The following is a 22,136-nucleotide window of genomic DNA, read 5'->3' as shown; positions in this document are numbered from 1 at the left end:
AATGGGGTCTTCACTCTTTTCTGGCCTGGGAGATTTGGGCCAGTCCCCAAAAGCAGTGTGAGCCCAGGGTCCTGGGAAGGAACTGCGTGGCTCCTGTGAGTGGCCCCTGGCAGAGCGGCATGTCCTCTGGGCTCCACGTGATCCTGGAGGCGCCCAGGCTGAAACATCTCAACCCCGAGCCAAACCTCCCGCTCGCAGGGAGAACGTGGCAGCTCCTATTTCAGCAAAAAATATGTTTAACAGCTTTGAGAGTAAATGTGGCAGCAGATGGGGGCGGGGAGTGGGGAAAACATCAACCGTGTTTTCTGCCGAGAATCCGGTGGGAAGGGTGTGCTGTGCCCTACATTACTCCTGCTCCCACCCCCGGAACTCTTCCTCTCCCTCCATGGAGCGACAGAACACGGTGCATTTCCCAAGGCTGAAATATTCTGCAGAAAAACATCTTAATAACACGCTTCACAACAGCACCGCAAATCACTGAAGTCTTCATGGAGCTGCGGTCCGGTTCTGCAGAATGACTTCTTGGAATCCACGATCCCGCCCCCTGCGTTAATGCACCTTCCAAGGAGCACACATTTCCCAAAGTAACTGCTCACATCTGCCACGTGTCATGTCCTGGGGTCTGCCTGTCCCTCCAAAAAGCCAGGAGGATGCAAACAACGTGGGGTCCCCCAAAGGAAGAGGGTATTAGGGTGTGTTGTCTATTCGCTGGTTTTGGGGGCAGGCTCAAATCTCCACGTGGGCCAGGCACACACAAGGGTTCAAAATGGAAAAGAGACGGCCCACTTCCTACTGTCCTACTTTCTAATTCCGACTGCTGCTGGCATTAGCCAGGAAGTCAATGGGAGGCAGAGAGATCTGGAGAAAAAAGAATTCAACCTGCTGATTCCTCAGCTCTCAGACGTGTGCAGATGGCAGAATCCTTGGAAGTCATGCTGCCCCTTGCAGAAGAGTGAAATACTGACACGTTAAACAGGAAAGACGAAGCAGAACAGTGTGTGTAAAAGCGGGTGCCATGCAATACTGGATGCCAGCCCTGCACAGCCCTGAACGTTTGAAGGATTTCAGTGAAGAAAAATGAGCAAACTCTACCTGCTAGGTTTAATCCCCTGCCTCCCTTCACCCTCACACCCCTCATGGGAAAGGGACCATCTTGACGGATGCTTAGCAGTGACGAGCTCATGGAACACACTTGGGAGCACAGAGGGTGAGCAATGCACCGCGGGCGCCTCACAGCCGGAACCTACACGGCTGAGCAGCGGGTCAGAGCCAGCACTGCAAAATCGAGTGTCTCCCGGGCCAGGCAGGTAATACGAGTGACTGTGGGTAAAAAACCACCCAAACGCTAACAGCAAATGGCAGAGAAGTCGGCTCAGTGTCCAGGGATGAGGGGGGGGATCGGTGGGGACAGGGCAGCTCTGTGCGACTTCAGCCAGGTGTGGTCCAGTGGGAACACAGTCTCTCTGGGAGATGGTGAAGGCCAGGGAAGCCCGGCGTGCTGCAGTCCAGGGGGTCGCAGAGTCGGACGTGACTGAGAGTGAACCACCACCACCACCAGGGGTAAAGAATATGCCTTCCAACGCAGGGAACATGGGTTTGATCCCTGATCAGGGAACTAAGATCCCATGTGCCAAGGGGCAACTAAGCCCATGCACCGTACTAGGGAAGCCTACGTGCTGCACGTAGAGAAGCCCGCACGCTGCAACAAAGACCCAGTACAGCCAATAAATAAACAAAATCAAACAAAAAAGGAAAGACCCAAGGAAATCTGTCAAGATTCTAAGAAGAATCTTGCTTTGGGGAGGGGGGTTTATTTCCTTAGTTGAGATAGACGCTTTTTAACTGGGACTCTCTCAGAGTGAGCTTCTGAGCTGAGATAGCAGGCCTGCTGTCTTCTAGAAGGATGCAGAGACAGGACATGATGACATGGAGGTCACTGGAAAGGACGGAGCAGGGTGAGGCTTGCCTTCTGTCACCCCCTCATGAAATGACCTGCAAGTTCCAACCTGTAGCACCATCTGACTTCAAAATAGAGGAGGCGAGGGCAGTGAGCGGTGGCACTGCAAGGAAAGCTGTTTGATATCAACTGGATTTGAGACCAAGGTTGCGTCCAGAGTCTCATGTCAATACTGTGTCATTTGCCACAGTCTCTTTTGTATGTTTTAAAGCCCATGCAATGGAACCCCAAGTTCTCCATGCTAATTGGGCATAGAGCTTTATTTCTCAGCTGTGATCGATGGCAGCCAGCGTGGCTGGGACTGCACAACACACCAAGATGCTCCTGTGTTACCAGGCAGTTGTCATAATTCTACAGGCTGGAGTTTGGCGCATGCCCCCCCAGAACTGCCTGGACCACCCACCCCAGCAGTGGGGGCACCAGCTCACCCTATGAGGCAGCCTATTCTCACACTTGAGGTGGGCAGCCTTTTGTAACATCGGGGTCTTAGGACCATGTCTTAGACTCCATTTTCACCAGGAAATCTGATCCAAACACACATGACTCAGTGAGAATTTGATTTCCAGTATTCATCACAGGCCAGGGGGCTACCTTTAAAAGAAGGGGGGCTTCCCTGATGGTCCAATGGCTAAGCCTCTGTGCTTCCAAAGCAGGGGGCCTGGGTTCCATTCCTGGTCAGGGAACTGGATCCCTCACAGCGATCCCACATTCTGCAACTGAGAACCAGCACAGCCAAGTACATACAATATGCAATGTTTAAAAAGAAAAGAAGGGGGCCTCCTCTCATGAACTGTAGTGGTGTTTTCAAAACAAAATCAAGCCCCTAGTGGCACAAATAATAGAATGAAAGAAAAATACCATATGGTGTATTCTATTTGGAGGGGTGGAGGGGGAGACATCTTTTTTATCAGAGATAGCAGAGAACAACTGAATCTTCTCATAAAGGTCCTAAAACAATTAGAAGGATGCGAGTAAGCGGATTTGCCTTCAGTTTCAAAGCCTGGAGCAGGTTCAGTTCAGTTCAGTCGCTTAGTTGTGTCCGACTCTATGACCCCATGGAAGGCAGCACGCCAGGCTTCCCTGTCCATCACCAACTCCCGGAGCTTACTCAAACTCATTTCCATTGAATCGGTGACGCCATGCAACCATCTCATCCTCTGTTGTCCCCTTCTTCTCCCGTCTTCAATCTTTCCCAGCATCAGGGTCTTTTCTAATGAGTCAGCTCTTCACATCAGGTGACCAAAGTACTGGAGTTTCAGCTTAAGGATCAGTCCTTCCAATGAATATTCAGGACTGATTTCCTTTAGGATGGACTGATTGGATCTCCTTGCAGTCCAAGGGACTCTCAAGAGTCTTCTACAACACCATAGTTCAAAAGCATCAATTCTTCGGCACTCAGCTTTCTTTATAGTGCAACTCTCACATTCATACTTGACTACTGGAAAACCCATAGCTTTGACTAGATGGGCCTTTGTTGGCAAAGTAATGTCTCTGCTTTTTAATATGCTGTCTAGGTTGGTCATTAACTTTTCTTCCAAGGAGCAAGCATCTTTTAATTTCATGGAGCAGGTAAGTCCTGCCAATGTCTGTCTGGTTGGAAATTCAACTTGGAAATTCCAGAGAGTGTGAAGCCAAAGATACTCCCCACACACAGAAGCAGAAATAAGCCCCATTTTGAGTTACAGCATCACCGTTAAGACAAAACAGATCCACAAACCCTCAGCACACCCATTTTGAAGAGCTCCAGGGAAACTCTTGCATTATCAGCAAACCAGTCTTTATCAAATGACAAGTCCCAGCCTACTTTCAGAGGCCCATGGGTTTGCTATATGGATCCTTAGGTCTACTGTTTCCACTACAATGACAACATTTTAGAAATCATATACAGTTGACCCTTGAACAACATGGGTTTGAGCTGAGCAGGTCCACTTATATACAGGTATTTTTCAATAGACATATTAGAAAGATTTTTGAAGGTTTGCAATGATTTAAAAACTCGCAGATAAACTGCATAATCTAGAAATACTAAAAAATTAAGAAAAAGCTAGGAATGTCATAAATGGATAAAATAAATGTAGACACCCAAAATATGTGTTATCTGACTGTTTATGTCGTAGGTAAGGTCAATAGTAGGTTATGAGCAGCTAGGTTTGGAGGGAGTGAAAGGTTATACACAGATTTTCAACTGGGAGGGAGGCTGGTGCTTCTTACCTCCGTGTGATTCAAGGGTGGAGTATAATTATCTTCTCTAGCATCTGAAGACTCAATAAAAACTAAGAGCAGCTTCATTGTTTGGGTTCCCTGAATCCAAGCATGCAGATGTCTTGATATGATGAGAGATGGATGAGGACTATGCGGAATAATCAGCGATAAGGCAGTGACACCAGTGAGGCCCACCGGCCCCAAAGTGTGGCTCAAACAGATGTTCTCCAGCAACGTGACCCAAGGAAAGTTGGGTCAGGGGCAGGTGGGGTCAGCAATGTGGATCACCAGCAAGGTATGTGGCAAGCTTGGGAGAAGCCAAGTTTCTTCTGCATATCACTGTGAGCAAAGACTTGGTTTCATAAAAAGCAGTGGCCACTGTGTTAATCGATGATTCTGAATTGTGATAATGTTCTAAGTGTCCAATACGTAAATATCTTTTTTGCTTTTACTTGTATACGACCTGTAAGAACAAGGTCTATGTACCTAGTTTTAAGTTGGCTTATACTTAAGTCATACAAATATGAAAGTAATCTAAGTTGGCACCAGTGGGAGTCTTTCAAGAAGTTTCCTTGGGTTCACTGCTGACATGCTAAGAAAGTCTGAGAGAGACTACTTTAACTCCGGGACACCTGTAGGCTGCAATCCTTCCTGCGATCAAAATGTACCAAAGGATGAAACTGCAGAGTTCTGATTTTTGGGGAGCCTCGAATCAACAATGCTGACTTGCGGGCTCGCCCCCTCGGGTCTCCTGGGGTGTCAGGACACAGACAGGCGCCGCAGTGTAACCTCAGAGGAGAAGGCAGGCCGCACTGGGCGGAGCACGTGACCGGTACTCACACGAAGAAGGGCATCAGCTGGGTCAGGGTCTCCTTCTGGGGGCTGGCGGTAAACTCAGGGACTGCCTGGATGACTTTGTTCATGACGCTGCGCAGGTAGGTCTGCAGCTGCTTCCTGCGTTCCTCCACAAACTTGGCGTCCTGGGAAGACAGACAGACAGGCATCCTCAGGTATGCTTTCTGCTTTCCTCAACCGCCCAGAGAACACACGACCAACAATCTTCTTTACCCAGAACGAGTGCAAGTGTGCCTCAGGCTTTACATGTGTGACCACACTTAGCAACAGGGGAGATGCTCATGATGCTACTACTGTTGTGTGTTTGTGTGTGTGTGTGTGTGTGTGTGTGTTAGTCACTCAGCCATGTCTGACTCTTTGCAACCCCATGGACTGTAATCGCCCAGGCTCCTCTGTCCATGGGATTCTCCAGGCAAGAATACTGGAGTGGGTTGCCATGCCCTTCTCCAGGGGATCTTCCCAACCCAAGGATCAAACCCCAGGTCTCTTGCATTGTAGGCAGATTCTTTATCATCTGAGCCACAAGGGAAGCCCCACTATTACTGCTAAGTGGGGGCAATGCAGGTTCATGAAATTTCCTACATTGTATTCCCAGGAACGAATGAAATCTCAGCACCTGCAACGTGCCAAGCAGGGCACTGGGATCTGGGACAGACCATGAACACAAAGGGTCCCTGAGGTGGCCCTGCTGGAGGAGATAAATAAACCCAGTGACCACACAGGTCAGCACACAGCGTCACTCATCACACGTAGTGTGCCTCCCTCCAGAGGGGGTGCTTAATTTTGCCTTCACGGGAATTTTCTGAAATTGGAATCAGTCACCACTATTTAAGAAAGATTTCATTAATAAACAAATTCCACCCTTTCTGAGAAACTAAGAGACGTAGTGACACGGCCCCACTCCCAGGGCCACTCCGGGGGTGGGGGTCTGCTTGGTGTGGCCCCAAGGCAGGCACAGGGCCCCAGGTCCACATTCAGAACCCTCCTGGCTCACACCCCCATGTCTGCCTGGCCCTCGTAGGCAGGGCTGGCTTCCAGGCGTGCCCCAGGGTGAGAACTTGGACCCATGTGGTGACGTGCTGTCCCCATGTTGAAAATCTGAATAATTTCGGCATGAGGGGCCCTACATCTGCCTGTTGCCATGGGCCCCACAGATCCCAGAGCCCCACCTGCTCATATGCCTCTGAACTGGCCGGGGGGCGCGGGGGAGAGGGGGCTGGTTTGGAACAAGGAAATCGGGCCCGCGTTGGGGGTGGGGGACATCCCTCTTTGAGGAAGCGATGCTTCTTCCAGACTGGAGGCTGAGTGAGGCGAACAGGCACAGCAGAGCAAAGGGATGGGAGGAACAGGGTTACTCATCCTCACAGGGACACAAGACGCACTCTCTGATGAGTTTCACATGACAAAGGAGGGAACAGTGGCCCAGAGCGAGGCTGGGCTGCTCGCCCACGAGGCCTCACACCAAAAGCAGGACACTCATCGCCCCCCTCGCCAACCGCCCCAGCCAGCCTGGGGCTCTGGAAGTCTGCAGGAGGCGCCCACACTCTCAGAGACACCTGAGGACAAGCCCTGTCCTGACAAGGCCCTGCCAGGAACCCAAGCGCAGCCGGGAGATTCTTAAGTGCTGCCAGGCTTAGCAAATAAAAAGACAGGATGCCCGGTGAAATCTGAATTTCAGATAAACAATGAATTTTTCAGTATTCATAACTCCATATTCAATAATTCATGACTCAATAATTTTTCGGTATTCAAGTATGGCTATACAATAAAACCTTTCCATATAATATTTGGGACTCACTCAGACTTGGAAAGTATTCACTATTTATCTGAAATTCAGATTTTATGGGGTGCCCTGAGTTTCATCTGCAGCCCTCCTCTGGATGCCAGCAGGGAGGAAGGAACACAGAGCATCTGTTGCCCCCTGGGGGCCGCTTCAAGGTCACAGCAAGGTCTTTTCTCCCAGAGCCACCCTCTGATGTAGTGCCTCAGTGGGATGTTTCTCCAGGGGAAATGGTGCTCCAACACTGTGGTTGGCCATCCAACTTGATTGCCAGCGCGGTCCCAGGTTGGGGCTGGAATCTCGTGCAGTGGGGGCAGAAGGCATCAGGCCAGGAGAACCGCGGGTCCTCGCCCCAAGCTCAGCCACTCGGGCTCCGCTCACCCGTCTAATGCCTGGGTCTGCTCCGCGGTCTCCAAGTTTCAACCTATCATAAGCAATTAGATCCTCCGCCTTGGGAAGGTGATTAGTATGCCAGGTTAATGCTGAACGGAGCCACTCAGGCCTGGTTTGTAATCTGCGCAAGAAACCCTCAAGGACGGCTTGAAAGGCTTTGCGGCAGGAAGGCAAGAAAGGGGCTCAGCAGTCCTGGAAGAACTCATGGGGATTCCTCCTTTTTCAGAGGAAGGATGCTTAGAACTCTCTGAGCACCAAGGAGGGTGGGGATGGCTCCCCGTGCGGCTTGTGGGGCCGTGCTGGGCTATACGGTCCTGGGAGGGGAGGACAGGAGGACCCTCCAATGAAGGTCAGAGGATCCCACCCAGGAGTCGAATCTGCCTGTTTTCACTAGGGCTTCTGCTGGCCCAGGTCCCAGGGCCAACAGGGGCTTGGCAGAAAGGTTGCCACCTGGAGGAATCCCACATCCTTGCCACGCGCTGAATCCTCGAGCTCACCAGTCCCAGGAAACCCCAGCCAGCTTCTAATAAAACCCTGCATGGTAGCAATCTGAGTCTGACTGCTGAGCAATTTCTACTGAGCTGTTCAGAACAAGAGACAGGTATTTGTGGAGTCTTCATGCCTGCTCTGCGCTCAGCGCTTTCCCAGCGCCGCATATTTCCAGCACAGTGGAGGCTCGGGAAGGGTAGGGAAATTGTCCAAGGTCTCAGGACCTGGAGGCAGCTCAGTAGGGTCCCAGGTCATTGGCCGGTGAGCAAGGGAGAGCTGCCTTCAATTCTGAAGACACTCTTCAATTTACAGAAGAAAAATCTATGGGTCTTTTAAACCCCAAGGCGTCTCCCAGTCAATACACAGTTTACACTTGCACTTGCCCATCGGTTGTAGCAGAAGGAAGCCGGTCACACGGGAATGATGGGGATAGGGCTAGGATGGTGCGGGCTGTCCTCAGACCACGAGCCTTTGCCTGGACACACTGTCCTCAGATCTCAATCTCATCTGGGGGTCTGGACGCCTTGAGTGGCCACACACGACTCAGCAGGATTCGGTGAGGCTGCAAAGATCTCAGAATACCTCAGTCTTTCCCGGGACTGTCATTTCGTTTTTCACTATCAAAGTTCCAAATTATGGCAGAAAGTAGAGCGCATGGTATAATAAACCCTCATGACCCTTTATCTAATAAAGTCTTAACCCTTTCCCATATTTCATCATTTTCACCTTTTTGCTAAGCTGTCTTAAATTATAGCTACCATGATGTTTTACCCCTAAACACTCCAGGGTGCATTTCTAAAACACTAAGAACATTTTCCTATTGTGCCACAACACTGCGGTCACCTCTAACAAGGTGAATGATAATGTGTTGGTGTTACCTCATACCTAGTGTGTATTCGAACATCTGAATTTTCAAATGTGCCTACTGCTTATGGAATTTTTTTTTTAAGGGTGGAGTCCATCCTAGAACAAAGCTGGCAATTCTCCAGCAGGTTGAATGCAGTCTGGTTCAGATCAGATTCCCCCTCGGGATTAGTGAAGTTCTGACCAAAAGTCCTGTGGCCACAGGACTGGAAAAGGTCAGTTTTCATTCCAGTCCCAAAGAAAAGGAATGCCAAAGAATGTTCAAAGTACTGCACAATTGCACTCATCTCACACGCTAGCAAAGTAATGCTCATAACAGTACGTGAACTGTGAACTTCCAAATGTTCAAGGTGGATTTAGAAAAGGCAGAGGAACCAGAGATCAAATTGCTAATATCCGCTGGATCATCGAAAAAGCAAGAGAGTTCCAGAAAAACATCTACTTCTGCTTTATTGACTATGCCAAAGCCTTTAACTGTGTGGATCACAACAACCTGTGGAAAATTCTTCAAGAGATGGGAATACCAGACCACGTGATCTGCCTCCTGAGAAATCTCAATGCAGGTCAAGAAGCAACAGTTAGAAATGGACATGGAACAACAGACTGGTTCCAAATTGGGAAAGGGAGTTTGTCAAGGCTGTATACTGTCACCCTGCTTATTTAACTTATATGCACAGTACATCATGCAAAACGCTGGGATGGATGAAGCACAAGCTGGAATCAAGACTGCCAGGAGAAATATCAATAACTGCAGATATGCAGATGACACCACCCTGGTGGCAGAAAGTGAAGAAGAACTGAAGAGCCTCTTGATGAAAGTGAAAGAGGAGAGTGAAAAAGCTGATTTAAACAACATTCAGGAAACTAAGATCATGGCATCTGGTCCCATCACTTCATGGTAAACAGGGAAACAGTGAAAGACTTTATTTTTGGGGGCTCCAAAATCACTATACATGGTGACTGCAGCCATTAAATTAAAAGACGCTTACTCCTTGGAAGAAAAGTTATGACCAACCTAGATAGCATATTGAAAAGCAGAGACACTACTTTGCCAACAAAGGTCCATCTAGTCAAGGGTATGGTTTTTCCAGTAGTCATGTATGGATGTGAGAGTTGGACTATAAAGAAAGCTGAGCACCAAAGAATTGATGCTTTTGAACTGTGGTGTAGGAGAAGACTCTTGAGAGTCCCTTGGACTGCAAGGTGATCCAACCAGTCCATCCTAAAGGAAATCAGTCCTGAATATTCACTGGAAGGACTGATGCTGAAGCTGAAACTCTAATACTTTGGCCACCTGATGTGAAGAACTGACTCATGTGAAAAGACCCAGATACTGGTAAAGATTGAAGGCGGGAGGAGAAGGGGACAACAGAGGATGAGATGGTTGGATGACATCACCGACTCAACGGACATGAGTTTGAGTAAGCTCTGGGAGTTGATGATGGACAGGGAGGCCTGGCGTGCTGCAGTCCATGGGGTCACAAAGAGTCGGACACGACTGAGCGACTGAACTGAACTGACCAAAGGTGCAGATGGTGGTGCCTTTTCACCGCAAGCTGCTAGTGGGCTTGTGTGGCCTAAAAACATGAACACCAGGGTGTAGGGGCTTCCCAGGTGGCGCAGTGGTAAAGAATCCACCTGCCAATGCAGGAGGCACAGAAACACTGGTTTGATCCCTGGGTCGGGATGATCCCCTGGAGAAGGAAACGGCAACCCACTCCGGTATTCTTGGCTGGAGAGTCCCATGGACAGAGGAGCCTGGAGGGCTACAGTTCATGGGGTCACAAAGAGTCGGACATAACTGAGCACAGACAGATGGAGCTGCATCCAGTGTGGGTTCCTGGCCTCTCCTGAGAAGTGGCCCTCGTTAGCTGGAAGCACAGGGCCATCGTCCCAGCCGGCCTCTGTGGGGACCCAACTCTGTGCCACATGGGATTGCCCAAGACACCACAGACCATTCCAAGATCCACCCAGCGAGACGATCACGTTCCAGGTGATCACATTCCAGGTGACCTTCCAAAACAGCTTGCCCCACCACTGACCAGCTCTACTGTGCAGTGGCTACACCACTCAGAGCTGTGGTTCCTCATCTGCAAAATGGGGTAAGGGTGGTGTCTACGTCATTTGGGATAGCTTAAGCTAAGCGCCTGGTGGCCTGCATCGTCTGCCAGGCTCTGCGATGGATGCTGATGTCTCTGGATGTTCAGCCAGGATGCCTTTCCTCAGGGAGTGTCTCTGGGCACAGGGTGGGGACAGACTGGCAGACAGTAGTGCCCAGGCAGGGCAAGTGCTGGGAGGCCGCTTTCCAGAGGTGAGCAGGGGAGCGCGAGGGAAGTTCAGGTGGGAAACAGACAGGGTTTCACTTGAGGAGCCGACTCCTAAAGGGGCTCTTCAGCATCTCTTGCGGGAGAGACACCCATCGGGGGTCTAGGTGGGAGCCCTCAGTGGAGGAAGGGCACGCCAGGCGGAGGGAACGGCAATGTGGAGACTGTAGGCAGAAGGAGTAAGGTTTATGGGAGCGGCAGAAGGCAGGCCAGCGGGGCTGGGCTGAGTGGCTCCCAGGAGCTGAGGCTGGAGCAGCAGGGGTTGGATCGCACACAGCCTCAGGGACCGTGAAAGAGGCCGCAGACGGAGGTGGGATGCAGGAAGTGCATTTAGAAAGACTGTTGGTGGCCAATGGGCTGTAGGCAGCCTGACGCAAAGAGACGCCTGTGAACTTTGCCCCCTGCCCAGGGTGCACATGCAGCCCTCAGCGTGGCTCGCATGAACCTTCTCGACATGGCCCAGCTTGCCCTGCCAACCTCCCTTCACGTTACCCTACCCCCAACCCCATCAACACACACCCCACATCCAGGCGATCACAGCAGCTCCGTAAACACTTGCTGTAAGAACGTACAAACGTGGGGGGGTGGATTTAGGGGCAACAAGGCAAGCCACCGGAGAGAATGAGCCCAGACAAGAGACGACAAGCCCCCTAGTGGGGAGAGACATAGAGAGAAGTGGCTGCAGGCTGGCTCCCTGGTCCCCAACTCCCCTCAGGCAGGGAGTGAGGGGCAGACAACGAGAGAGCAAAAATGGGGAGCCGGTCCTTCGGGGACCCTGTTGGTCAGCTGGCCCCCGGGGAAGAGACTGGCGTCCACATAGGGCCTGCCCCGCTGGATAGGGGCCAGCACTTAAAGGGCCACGGATCATGGTTGTGCTCCTGGGGCTGCCGCCAACACGCAGCATCAGTGGCAGTGGGCTGGACGGCAGCCCAGCTCTCGGAATGTGCCAGGCGCCTCTGGTGGCCGCTTAATGAGTCCTCGCTGCCCGTGGCCCTGCAGTCATCTTGCCCGGCCCTCTTATCGTAATGCTATTGTCAGTTATGGTTGAGGACTAAGAATAGCAAAGGCAGTTAGTCCTCACGGTAAAAAAGAATACTCAGGACTATTTTAATGGGGGTATTTTTTTTTCTCCTTCCTGAAAAGGTTAATTTTATCTTGAGCTTCAAGAAGATAAAGACGCCATCAAATGAAGAAGAGCTATTTTTAAAACAATGGAAGGATGTGAACAAGACAATGAGCCACCATTCCTGGAACCAGACCCCCAGCCCCCTGTACTTTCCAGCCTATTCTTTCCTAGGTCCTTCCTTAAAACTGCGCCTCCTCAACCACACCCCGTCTCTCCAAGAGGACTGTCCCCACCCGTCTGCACTTCCAGAGTGCCTCTTCATTCCCATTTAAGTATATCGCAGTGATTTATACAATATATAGAAGGTCTTGTCCATCAAGGGCATCAGGCCCTGTCGAGAGAGGCCATGGCAAGTCAGCTGATCTGACAGTGCCTCACTGGCTGGAGAATCCCAGAACAATTCTAGGACTAGTTTCCCAAGGAGCCCAGCATCAGTGAATGACTTCAAGTTCTATTTCAGAGCCGACAACCCAGGTGGGACGTCCTGATGGGCTGGTGTCATTCATTCATTTACTCGATGATCCAGCCACAAATTAGTTCACTCATTAATGCAACAGATAGCCTGCTGTGAGACAGGCGCTACAGGGGAAGGAATAAATCAGTCTCGAATCCTGCCTTCACAGAGCTTACAGTCGATGGAAAAGACAGACTAGCTGATCATTACAAAAAGTGCGATGAGGCCAGGAACACACAGGATAAAGATGCGCACAAGGTCTGCTGTGGGGAGGGGGGAGTGTGTGTGGGAAGCGCACAGTGGGGTAGGCATGCCTTTCCCGGCATTTATAATAGTTACAGTAGCATCAGCAGCAACAGGAAGAGGAGGTGTTACTATTAACATTTACTGAACATTCTGAGTGTGTGCATGCATGCTCAGCCATGTCCAACTCTTTGCGACCTCATGGGCTGTAGCCCACCGGGCTTCTCTGTCCATGGAATTCTCCAGGCCAGAATACTGGAGTGAGTTGCCATTTCCTTCTTCAGGGGCTCTTCCCGATCCAGGGATCAAACTCAGGTCTCCCACACTGGCAGGTGGACTCCTTACCGTTAGCACCACCTGGGAAGACTGAGTACATTAAATGCTTTATTGGATTCGCACAGACCCACTGGGATAGATACATTTTAGTATCCCCATGTCAGAGAGAGAAGCTGACATTCAGAGAGGTGGGGGTGAGGGGCAGTGTCCAGACATGTGACTGCTGAGGGGTGGAGACAGGACTCGGCCAGGGAAGCCGAGATCCCTCTACTCTAAGATAGAGGCAGAAAAGGGTGTTCTGCTCTGAGAACCACCTGGAGTCCAAAGACCACAGCCGGAGGGCTGTTCTGGGGAGACCATCACACACTTGCTAATGGGAAACCGAGGTGAGAAAGGGCCTGTCGCTGTTGCTTTAAACACGCTGGACGGGGACTTCTGAGAGCAATGAAGCCCAGGCAGGAAGGACCCTCGTAGCAGCTTTGCAAACATCACTGAGCCCCTTCGATAAGCATCTCATTGGGTGTTTTTAGCAAGACCGCACAAAATATCTTCACTTGCCTAACTCGGAAATAATAAAATCGCAACTTAAAAAAGGAAGCTCTCCTAATCTGTACACCATGAGTGGGTCCCCAGAGGTCAGGACAGAGGTGCTGATGTTCATTCACATCTGGGCCAAACAGGTAGGCGTGGCCTGGCTGTTTAAATGAGTCTGGTTTCCCAAGCTTTCTTCCAGGTAATCATCAGCTGGATGACGACCTGGAAAATCACCAGGCTTCCCTGGTAGCTCAGCTGGTAAGAGAACTTGCCTGTCATGCAGGAGATCCGGGTTCGGTAATTGGGTTGGGAAGATCCCCTGGAGAAGGAAATGGCAACCCACTCCAGTATTCTGCCTGGAGAATTCCATAAACAGAAGAGCCTGGAGTGCTGCGGTCCATTGGGGTTGCAAAGAGTGGGACACGGCTGAGTGACAAACCACTTTCACTTTCATCAGCTGGAAGGACCAGATGTGAATGAAGCGGGGAGGAGGAGGCCTTTATTTAGAGTAGTTTGGTGGAGAGGGGAGAGCGGCGAGGGGTGAAGAAGGCCCACGCGTCTCTAAGGCATCCTTGCTGAGAATTTCAGGTTCTAAGCCTTGACAGACACCCACTAATTTAGAGACCAGAGCCACTGCCCCATGTGCAGGGCCAGGGGAGCACAGTCCTGTTAGTTGAATTACTTTACCCTCAGTGACTCAGCCTGGCCACCATTTACCAAGTAGCCTGGTGATGGGCTGGGATGAACAGAGACAGACAGGAAACAGGCATAGCCCCGTGGGGGTCAGCGTCTCCCGGTCGGAACATTTACTGAGTCCCGGGATGTTACAGTTATCCACCCAAGCAAACATTGACTTGAAGCCTTCCCTGCCATGCCCAGTTAGTCCGCGTGAAAAACACCTAGTTCTTGGCCTAAAGGCATGAACGGCCTCTCACTCATCTATACACTTGAGCATCCACCAAGTGGCAGAGTGGAGGGTCCTCCACTCGCCCATCCACACCTGCCCTGGATGCCTGCCTCATTCCAGGGCCCGTGATGAGCAGGGGCTGGAGAAGGTGAATGGGACGGCTGCCCTCATGGAGGTGGCCATCAAGATCCCCTCCCTTCCAACACTGCTGGGCCAGACCCTGTGCTGGGGGCCCCCGAGATGAGATGACAAGTCCTGGTTTCGGTAGACACCACCAGGAGGTCAGGGCCGACACTGGCAGAGCAGGAGGAGAGCTCCTGGAGTGGGGGTGGCACGCCCACTGAGCTGGGCTGCTGGGAATCGGCAGGCACTTCTAGCCTGGGTCTGCGGTGGGGGGCCGGGTGGAGGAAAGGAATCCAGATGGAGTGCCTGAGGTGGGTCGGAAGACATCCTCTTGGTGGGGGTGGGGCGTGTGTGTGGACTGAAGCAGTCAGGCTTTGGAGAGGTAAGGCGTGAAGTCTGTGTAGAGGGTCTGGGGGAGACCGAGTGCACGCACTGGGGGTTCAGGAGGCCCAGAAGTCGAGACTCGGGGGAGGAACAGAAAGGAGTTGATGAGGACTTCCCTGGCGGTGCATGGTTAAGACTTCGCTTTCACCTTCCAATGCAGGGGGTTCAGGTTTAATCCCTGGGAGAGGAGCTACAGTGCCTGGACTGTGAAGCCAGCTCCTCTGTCTCCGTCAGTGGCACAGGCTAACACTCCCTCGGGAAGGCAAGGGGCTACTGAAAACAGAACTGCCTCCCTCACCATATAAAAATATAATAAAATGAATAAAAATATTTCTTATTTTTTAAATATTTTAAAAAATATTTCCCATTTCTTGTGGAAATAGGAGTTTCCACAAGACACACAGCAAGATGCATGACTCTGCTGGCAGCCCCGAGGATCTGAGGGCTTCCGGTTGAGACGCTGCCTGTGGTGGGAAGAGAAAGGGCAGGTTCCAGAAGACACCACAGACCCCAAAGTCCTCCCCACACTTCCTTCATGAAAAACGCCAGGGGACTTAGGGCTTGCACCAAATCTAAGCTTGCACTTCCTATTGATCCAGGAGACACTCCTCCTCTTGTTCAGAAAGCCCCCAGTGAGGCTACGGACAAGCCTCATGGCTCACAAAACCTCACTCAGAAATGGGGAAAACAGATCAGACCCCCAGGGCTGGGAAGCTCAAGGAGGGAACACAACGCGGAAGAGTTTGAAGAGTGTAACACGGCACTCGCGTGATGTACCTGAACTACGCTAAATGTCAGAAGAGAAGGCGGATCCCGACCCCCACCCGCAATGAAGGGAGCTCCACCCCACACCTGGACTGCAAACACAAGAAGCAAAGCCAATCTCTATTTCACAAAAGGAGCAGCACCCCCACCCCAACCTCCAGGGCTCCAGGTGCATTTACACTTTCCTCCCACGCACTTCTCAGAATGATCATCATAGTAATTACTGTGATACCGTTTATTGCCAAGCTTCTGTGTGCTGAGCACTATGTGGAGTGTCCCCCTGAATTACCTCAACAGACCCCTGCGACAGCTCTATGGACTAGATACTAATATTCCCATTATGCAGATGAAGAAACAGAGGCTCCCAGAAATTAAGTACCTCCCCTACAGTGACCCAGCTAGGGAGGAACAGCTCTGGGATTGTAGGGCCATGTCTGTCTGAGTTCAGCTCATAACTGTGCTGCTGTCCTGGCTCTTAGGGTCAACGTATTCATAAACAGCAGGATTTCTACAGCTTCGCTGAACATAGGAATGAAAAAACAGAGTAGCCCTGCGGTTCACATGGGGTGAACCAGATACCAGAGCTCTAAAAACTCCCCTTGTGGCACAGCGTTATGCATTGTGGCTGGATAAGTCTCATTCTTCCATCATTGGAACCTGCCCGTCAGTAGGAGGGGGATTACGGACAGTAGCTTTAGAGCAGCCTCTGCGGCTCAAGAAGCGCTGGATACAGGGACCTGTCCGCCCACAGGCGGGAAACAGCCTGCAACGTCTCTTCCCCCCTCCGTGACGCTGGCACAGGCTGGGTCCTAGATAGGACATGACAAATGATCTCCTAGCAGTAGAACAGAAGGCTTTGTCGCAGTCAAAGCCCATTTTTCTCTGTTATTGACTTTGCAGCCAAGGCAACCTGCAGGCGGACAGCTGAGGTGGGGATGGGGGAAAGGCTGGTTCATGCATTCACTGGGAAAAACTCAAGAGTGGGGGGAAAAAAAGACTGTATCCACATGCAAGTGTCTCTTCCCAGAGCTGTGAGCTCCAGTGTGGGAGGGGCCAGTGGGTAACACAGGTAAGGACAGGTGCCAGTGGGGACAAGGTCAGCAGGAAAGACACAGCCGCAGCTTTAATCCCAGTAATTGCTGCCTCGTGGGGAAGTGGGTCCACTGTTCCCAGATCACCTAGATTTTTTTTAAAAGTGAAATCCCAGATTTTTAAATATTGAAAACCATAAAAGATTTAAAGTCCAGGTGGATCAAACAAAACAGAAGACAGGCCACAATTTCAGATGTCTGATCTAATGAGATGCTCTGTAACTTAGAATGCTTTCCACAAATTTATGGAAGGAAGACCTAGGACCCGGGATTATTTAGGAAAGCAGCATGGTGTGTCCACAAGGATCACTCAGAGCTGAGCTCAGCCCCAGCTACGGCTTAGCTGGGCGACCCCTGAGCAAGTTATCTCCACCTCTCTGGACCTCAATTTCTCCACTCGTGCAGCACAGCCCAGGAGGCTCAGTGGGTAAAGAATTCACCTGGCAATGCAGGAGACATTAAGAAATGTGGGTTTGATCCCTGGGTGGGAAAGATCCCCTGGAGGAGGGCATGGCAACACGCTCTTGTATTCTGGCCTGGAGAATCCTGTGAACAGAGGAGCCTGGTGGGCTACAGTTCATGGGGTCGCAAAAAGTCAGACATGACTGAAGTGACTTAGCACACACGACCTAGAGGATTATTATGTGATCAAATGAACGATGTATGCAAAACAAAAACCGCAGCTGTTCTCAACCCATGGTAGACACTCAATACAGAGACATTTCCTTTTTCGAAGGGGTCACAATTCAGGTCCGTCAGCCATATTCTTTAGGCTGGCAAATTAATTTGGTCAAATTAAATATAGTACACTACATGACCCATTGTACTGTAAATCAACTATACTTCAATAAAATTGAAAAAATAAATAGAAGATATACAGACGCTTTACCGTCTGAGCCACCAGGGAAGTCCTGTAGTTCACTACACAGTCCTGCAATTCCACCCTGAGCACCTATCCTGAGAAATTCTCACACAGGACCCTGAGGGTCACGGACAAGGAGACCAATGGCTGTGCTGTTTTGAGTGGGGACCAGTCAGGAGCCACTGGGGGGCATCTCCGGAGTAAAGGACAAGTGAAATGTGGTGGTTGTGTCCTCCCCAAAATACACTGAACAGTCACAGAAGCAAAGGACAGGCTGACGCGGCCACATGAATAGAGCTGAACAGGAGGCTGAGTCAAAAAAGTGAAAGGATGGAGGCTAGCACTATGCCATGTAAGTAAATTAAAAACATGACTAGTGCAACATATTCTGGAAGGAAACACACAAATTTCCAGCTCTGAGCCAAACACAATGGAGCAGCTATTTGTGGTGGTGAGAAGAGCTGATGGGAGAAGGGCTTCAGAGTGAACACTGAGATGCGTGCGTCAGGAGCTGGGCAACAGCATGAACTCGCTGTTTTGTCTGGGAAGTCCAAAGAGGAAAATCAGAGAGGAGGGATGTATTTCCTCTTTCTGCAACTGTTTAATGCCAGGACCTCCGTCCATCAGATCCAAAGACCCTCGTGGGATCCTGGGTTCCTATGTGTCCTGCCCTGAAAAACTCCAACAGTTTCAGAGGCTGAGACCAGAAATTGAGACGGCCTGCATGTATTTTATGTCCCAGTCTTCCCTGAGGGCTCCGTGGGGTCTCACTCCCCTCCCTCTCAACCCCTCTATGCAACTGTTTTGTCTGCGGGGGCCCCAGATGGCACAGCGATTGCTGGGCAGACAGATGGCACGCACACAGCCATTTCCCCGCAATGCCCTGGACCACTTCACAGTCTACTGCAAGTATGATGGTCACACAGGGTCTGCTTTAGAGAAAGTTTTAATGGCAGCAACAGCAGCGTTGTGTGGAGCTGTCTCTGACTGTCTTAATTGTAGTCTCTACGACCAGTATAAATCCTTAACTGCTGATGCCACAGCCTGAAATGGCTGTTTGAGCAGAGAGAGGCATAATGGAGCCAAAACAATGCCAGGCAGTGCGTGTCGAATGCCAGGACTTGAGAGGACATGGTTATGAGTGTTATTTCTGACCCCAACATTTCACCAATGAGGCTCAAAAACATTAAGTGCTAGGCCCAGGATCACACAGCTAAGGAGCAGTAGTGTCAGGATAGGAACTGACTAGAGGGCCGGTCTTCCTCTCGCTGGGCCCAGACATCACGCCCCCACGGAGCCCCTCCAGGGGCGGGTCATGGCTGGGAGGAACAAGCAGGCTTCAAAGCCAATGAAGAGAAGGTGGCAAGGTGGCTGTGTCCCTCTCGAGAGTTTGCAGACAGATGCCAACACCCCGGCCCCGACCACACGGCAGGGACCAGGGGCGCACACTCCACCCTCTAGGGCCCAGGCCTGATGCGCGGGACCCAAGGGGGACGGCGACACTGGAGAAGCAGGATGCTCGGCATGCCGCTGCAAGGGGACTTTGGGGCCTGCAGGGCCACTCCTCAGCTTTAGGGGAAGCTGCCAACCTAGGCTGTGAGGGGAAATCCCTCAGCTCTCGTAACAGCTGGCAGCTAATTCACATGTTTGACTATGATGGTGCAGACAGAATCAAATACATCCACAGGCCATCCAGAAGCCAGAGGAAAAAAATCACCAGGTCATCAAACACAGATCTCTGCAAAATGAGTCCCCCCAAGCTATGTTACTGGTGGTGGGGCGGGGTATGGATCCATGCTTCTGGGAGCCAAGCGCCTTTCCAGAGAAACAACCCAGACAGCCCAGGAAGGGGTGTAGCCCAGCTCCGGAGCAGGGTTGGGGCTACGCTACACATGATGGCCTGCTCTGGACTCCTTCCCTCGATTACCCTGCTAGCAACCGAATGCCCAGCACACCTGCCCTGGGGCTAGACATTCAGAATAACAGGATTTTTCTTAATTCTCAAAACACACTACTCAGGGAGGTGATGGTATCTCCAAAGGCATGGAGACGCACAGAGATGAATTTGCCTGTGGTCATGACAGAATGACCAGAAAAATAAATCTCTTAACTATTTATTTTTAGCTGCAATGGGTCTTCACTGCTGCAGGCGGGCTTTTCTCTAGCTGCAGTGAGTGGGGATAACTCTCTAGTTGTGGTGCGAGGGCTTCTCGTGTGGTGGCTTCTCTTGTTGCAGAGCGTGGGCTCTAAGCTGCACGGGCTTAGGTGCCTTGGGACATGTGGGATCTTCCGGGGCCAGGGATCGAACTTGTGTCCCCTGCATTGGCAGGCGGATTCTTAACCAATGGACTACCAGGGAAGTCCCGGAGAAAGAATTTGAACTCAGGTCCAGCGAACCTCCAGGGACTCTGTTGTCTTACACTGTTCTTTGTCTACACAGGGGCGGGTTACAAAAAATCCATTCGATTCAGAAACTCTGCCTGACCTCTACCACGTGCCTGCTGCAACACTGGAGGGATGAGGAGGAAGAGGTCAGGGCCAGGCCATCTGAGTTTAAGGCACACTGAAACTGTTTTATCTACAATGTTTCTGACACCAAGTGTGTGCAGGTTTTACTTCCACACCAACAACCAAGTCTCAAAAGTTTTGGACAGGGGCTTAGTGTCCAACAACTCAACTCAATTCTGACACTAACTACCTGAGATTATCATCAGACCTCACGGATCAAGGGCTCAGTCCCACGAGACTGCCCCCGCTTCAGATGCCAAGTCCGAGTCCAAGCTAATGGTTAAGTTAAGTGTTAGTTGCTCTGCTGCTGCTGCTAAGTCGCTTCAGTCATGTCTGACTCTGTGCGACCCCATAGACAGCAGCCCACCAGGCTCCCACGTCCCTGGGATTCTCCAGGCAAGAACACTGGAGTGGGTTGCCATTTCCTTCTCCAATGCATGAAAGTGAAAAGTGAAAGTGAAGTCACTCAGTCGTGTCCGACTCTTAGCGACCCCATGGACTGCAGCCCACCAGGCTTCTCTGTCCATGAGATTTTCCAGGCAAGGATATTGGAATGGGTTGCCATTTCCTGACCAACTGGCTATAAATCGGTGGTTCCCGCGACACCCTTGACTGGTTCGATACTTTGCTAGAATGGCTCACAGAACTCAGGAAAAGAGCTTACATACTGTCATCAGTTTATCACAAAGGATACAACTCAAGAACAGCCGAATGGAATAGACGCAGAGGACGAGGTCCTGGTGAGGGGACGAGGCTTCCCTGCCCTCTCTGGGTGCACCACCCTCCCAGCCCCTCAAGTGCAAAAATGAGTCGCTCAGTCGTGCCTGACTCTTCGGAGCCTGTGGACTGTAGCCTGCCAGGCTCCTCTGTCCATGGGATTTCCCAGACAAGAATACTGGAGTGGGGTGCTATTCCTTTCTCCAGGGGATCTTCCCGACCCAGGGGTTGTACCTGGTTCTCTTGCATGGTAGGCAGATTCTTTATTGTCTGAGCCACCAAGGAAGCCCCTCAGCACCTCAAAATGTGTGTCAATTCAGAAGCTCTCCAAACTTCAGGCTTGAGGATTTCTATGGAGATTCCACTAAACAGCAGTGATTGAGTAAACGATCGGCTACTAGTGATAACTCAATCTGTGGCCCTTCTCCCTCCCCAGAAGCTAAAGGTTCCAACCTACTAATCACGCCTTGGTCCTTCTGGGGACCACCCCCCATCCTCAAGCTACCTAAGGACTCCAGCCGCTGGTCATTTCATTACCATACAAAAACCCACTCTTACTGAGCCATAATTTCTAAGGGTTTTAGAAGCTCTTGTGTCAGACCCAATATTGTCACAAAAGCTGCTCCTTTCACCTCACTCAGGAGATTACAAGGGGTTTGTGAGTTTTCTGTCAGGAACCAGGGACGGAGCAAATATGTATTCCTTATTAAATCACAGTATCATAAAACCAAACGGGTGAGATGACGTTGGGAGGATAAAGGGATTATTTTAAATTTACTTGGGAATTTTATTTACACTGGACAAGGTCTCTGGAGTTTCCTTTTCTGAAGTACAATGCTTATTTAATTTATATGCAGAGTACATCATGAGAAACGCTGGGCTGGAAGAAGCACAAGCTGGAATCAAGATTGCTGAGAGAAATATCAATAACCTCAGATATGTAGATGACACCACCCTTATGGCAGAAAGTGAAGAGGAACTAAAAAGCCTCCTGATGAAAGTGAAAGTGGAGAGTGAAAAAGTTGGCTTAAAGCTCAACATTCAGAAAATGAAGATCATGGCATCTGGTCCCATCACTTCATGGGAAATAGATGGGGAAACAGTGGAAACAGTGTCAGACTTTATTTTTGGGGGCTCCAAAATCACTGCAGATGGTGATTGCAGCCATGAAATTAAAAGACACTTACTTCTTGGAAGGAAAGTTATGACCAACCTAGATAGCATATTAAAAAGGAGACATATTACTTTGCTAACAAAGGTCTGTCTAGTCAAGGCTATGGTT

At 50.6% G+C, this 22,136-nt stretch overlaps 1 protein-coding gene across 5 annotated transcripts in view; it reads right to left on the bottom strand.

The window, feature by feature from the left end:
- The window catches only part of SNX29 (sorting nexin 29), a 596,714-nt gene that overhangs the window by 60,174 nt on the left and 514,404 nt on the right, over positions 1-22,136 (bottom strand). For 4 of the 5 annotated variants that reach the window (XR_011564016.1, XM_019987972.2, XM_070779679.1 and 1 more), the window contains one exon: positions 5,000-5,139. Coding sequence is in view for 3 of the 5 variants with exons in the window: in XM_019987972.2 (XP_019843531.2) it covers positions 5,000-5,139 (140 nt within the window). In the remaining 2 variants the exon portion in view is untranslated. Of the gene's footprint in view, positions 1-4,168; positions 5,140-22,136 lie in introns of all 5 variants that reach the window. The other variant, XR_011564017.1, reaches the window with a different exon arrangement.

The sequence above is a fragment of the Bos indicus genome, chromosome 25 (genome assembly GCF_029378745.1).
Source record: "Bos indicus isolate NIAB-ARS_2022 breed Sahiwal x Tharparkar chromosome 25, NIAB-ARS_B.indTharparkar_mat_pri_1.0, whole genome shotgun sequence".
Lineage (NCBI taxonomy): Eukaryota > Metazoa > Chordata > Mammalia > Artiodactyla > Bovidae > Bos > Bos indicus.
The sequence above is the reverse complement of the archived record's forward strand: the minus strand, read 5'-3'. Positions and strand labels throughout refer to the sequence as shown.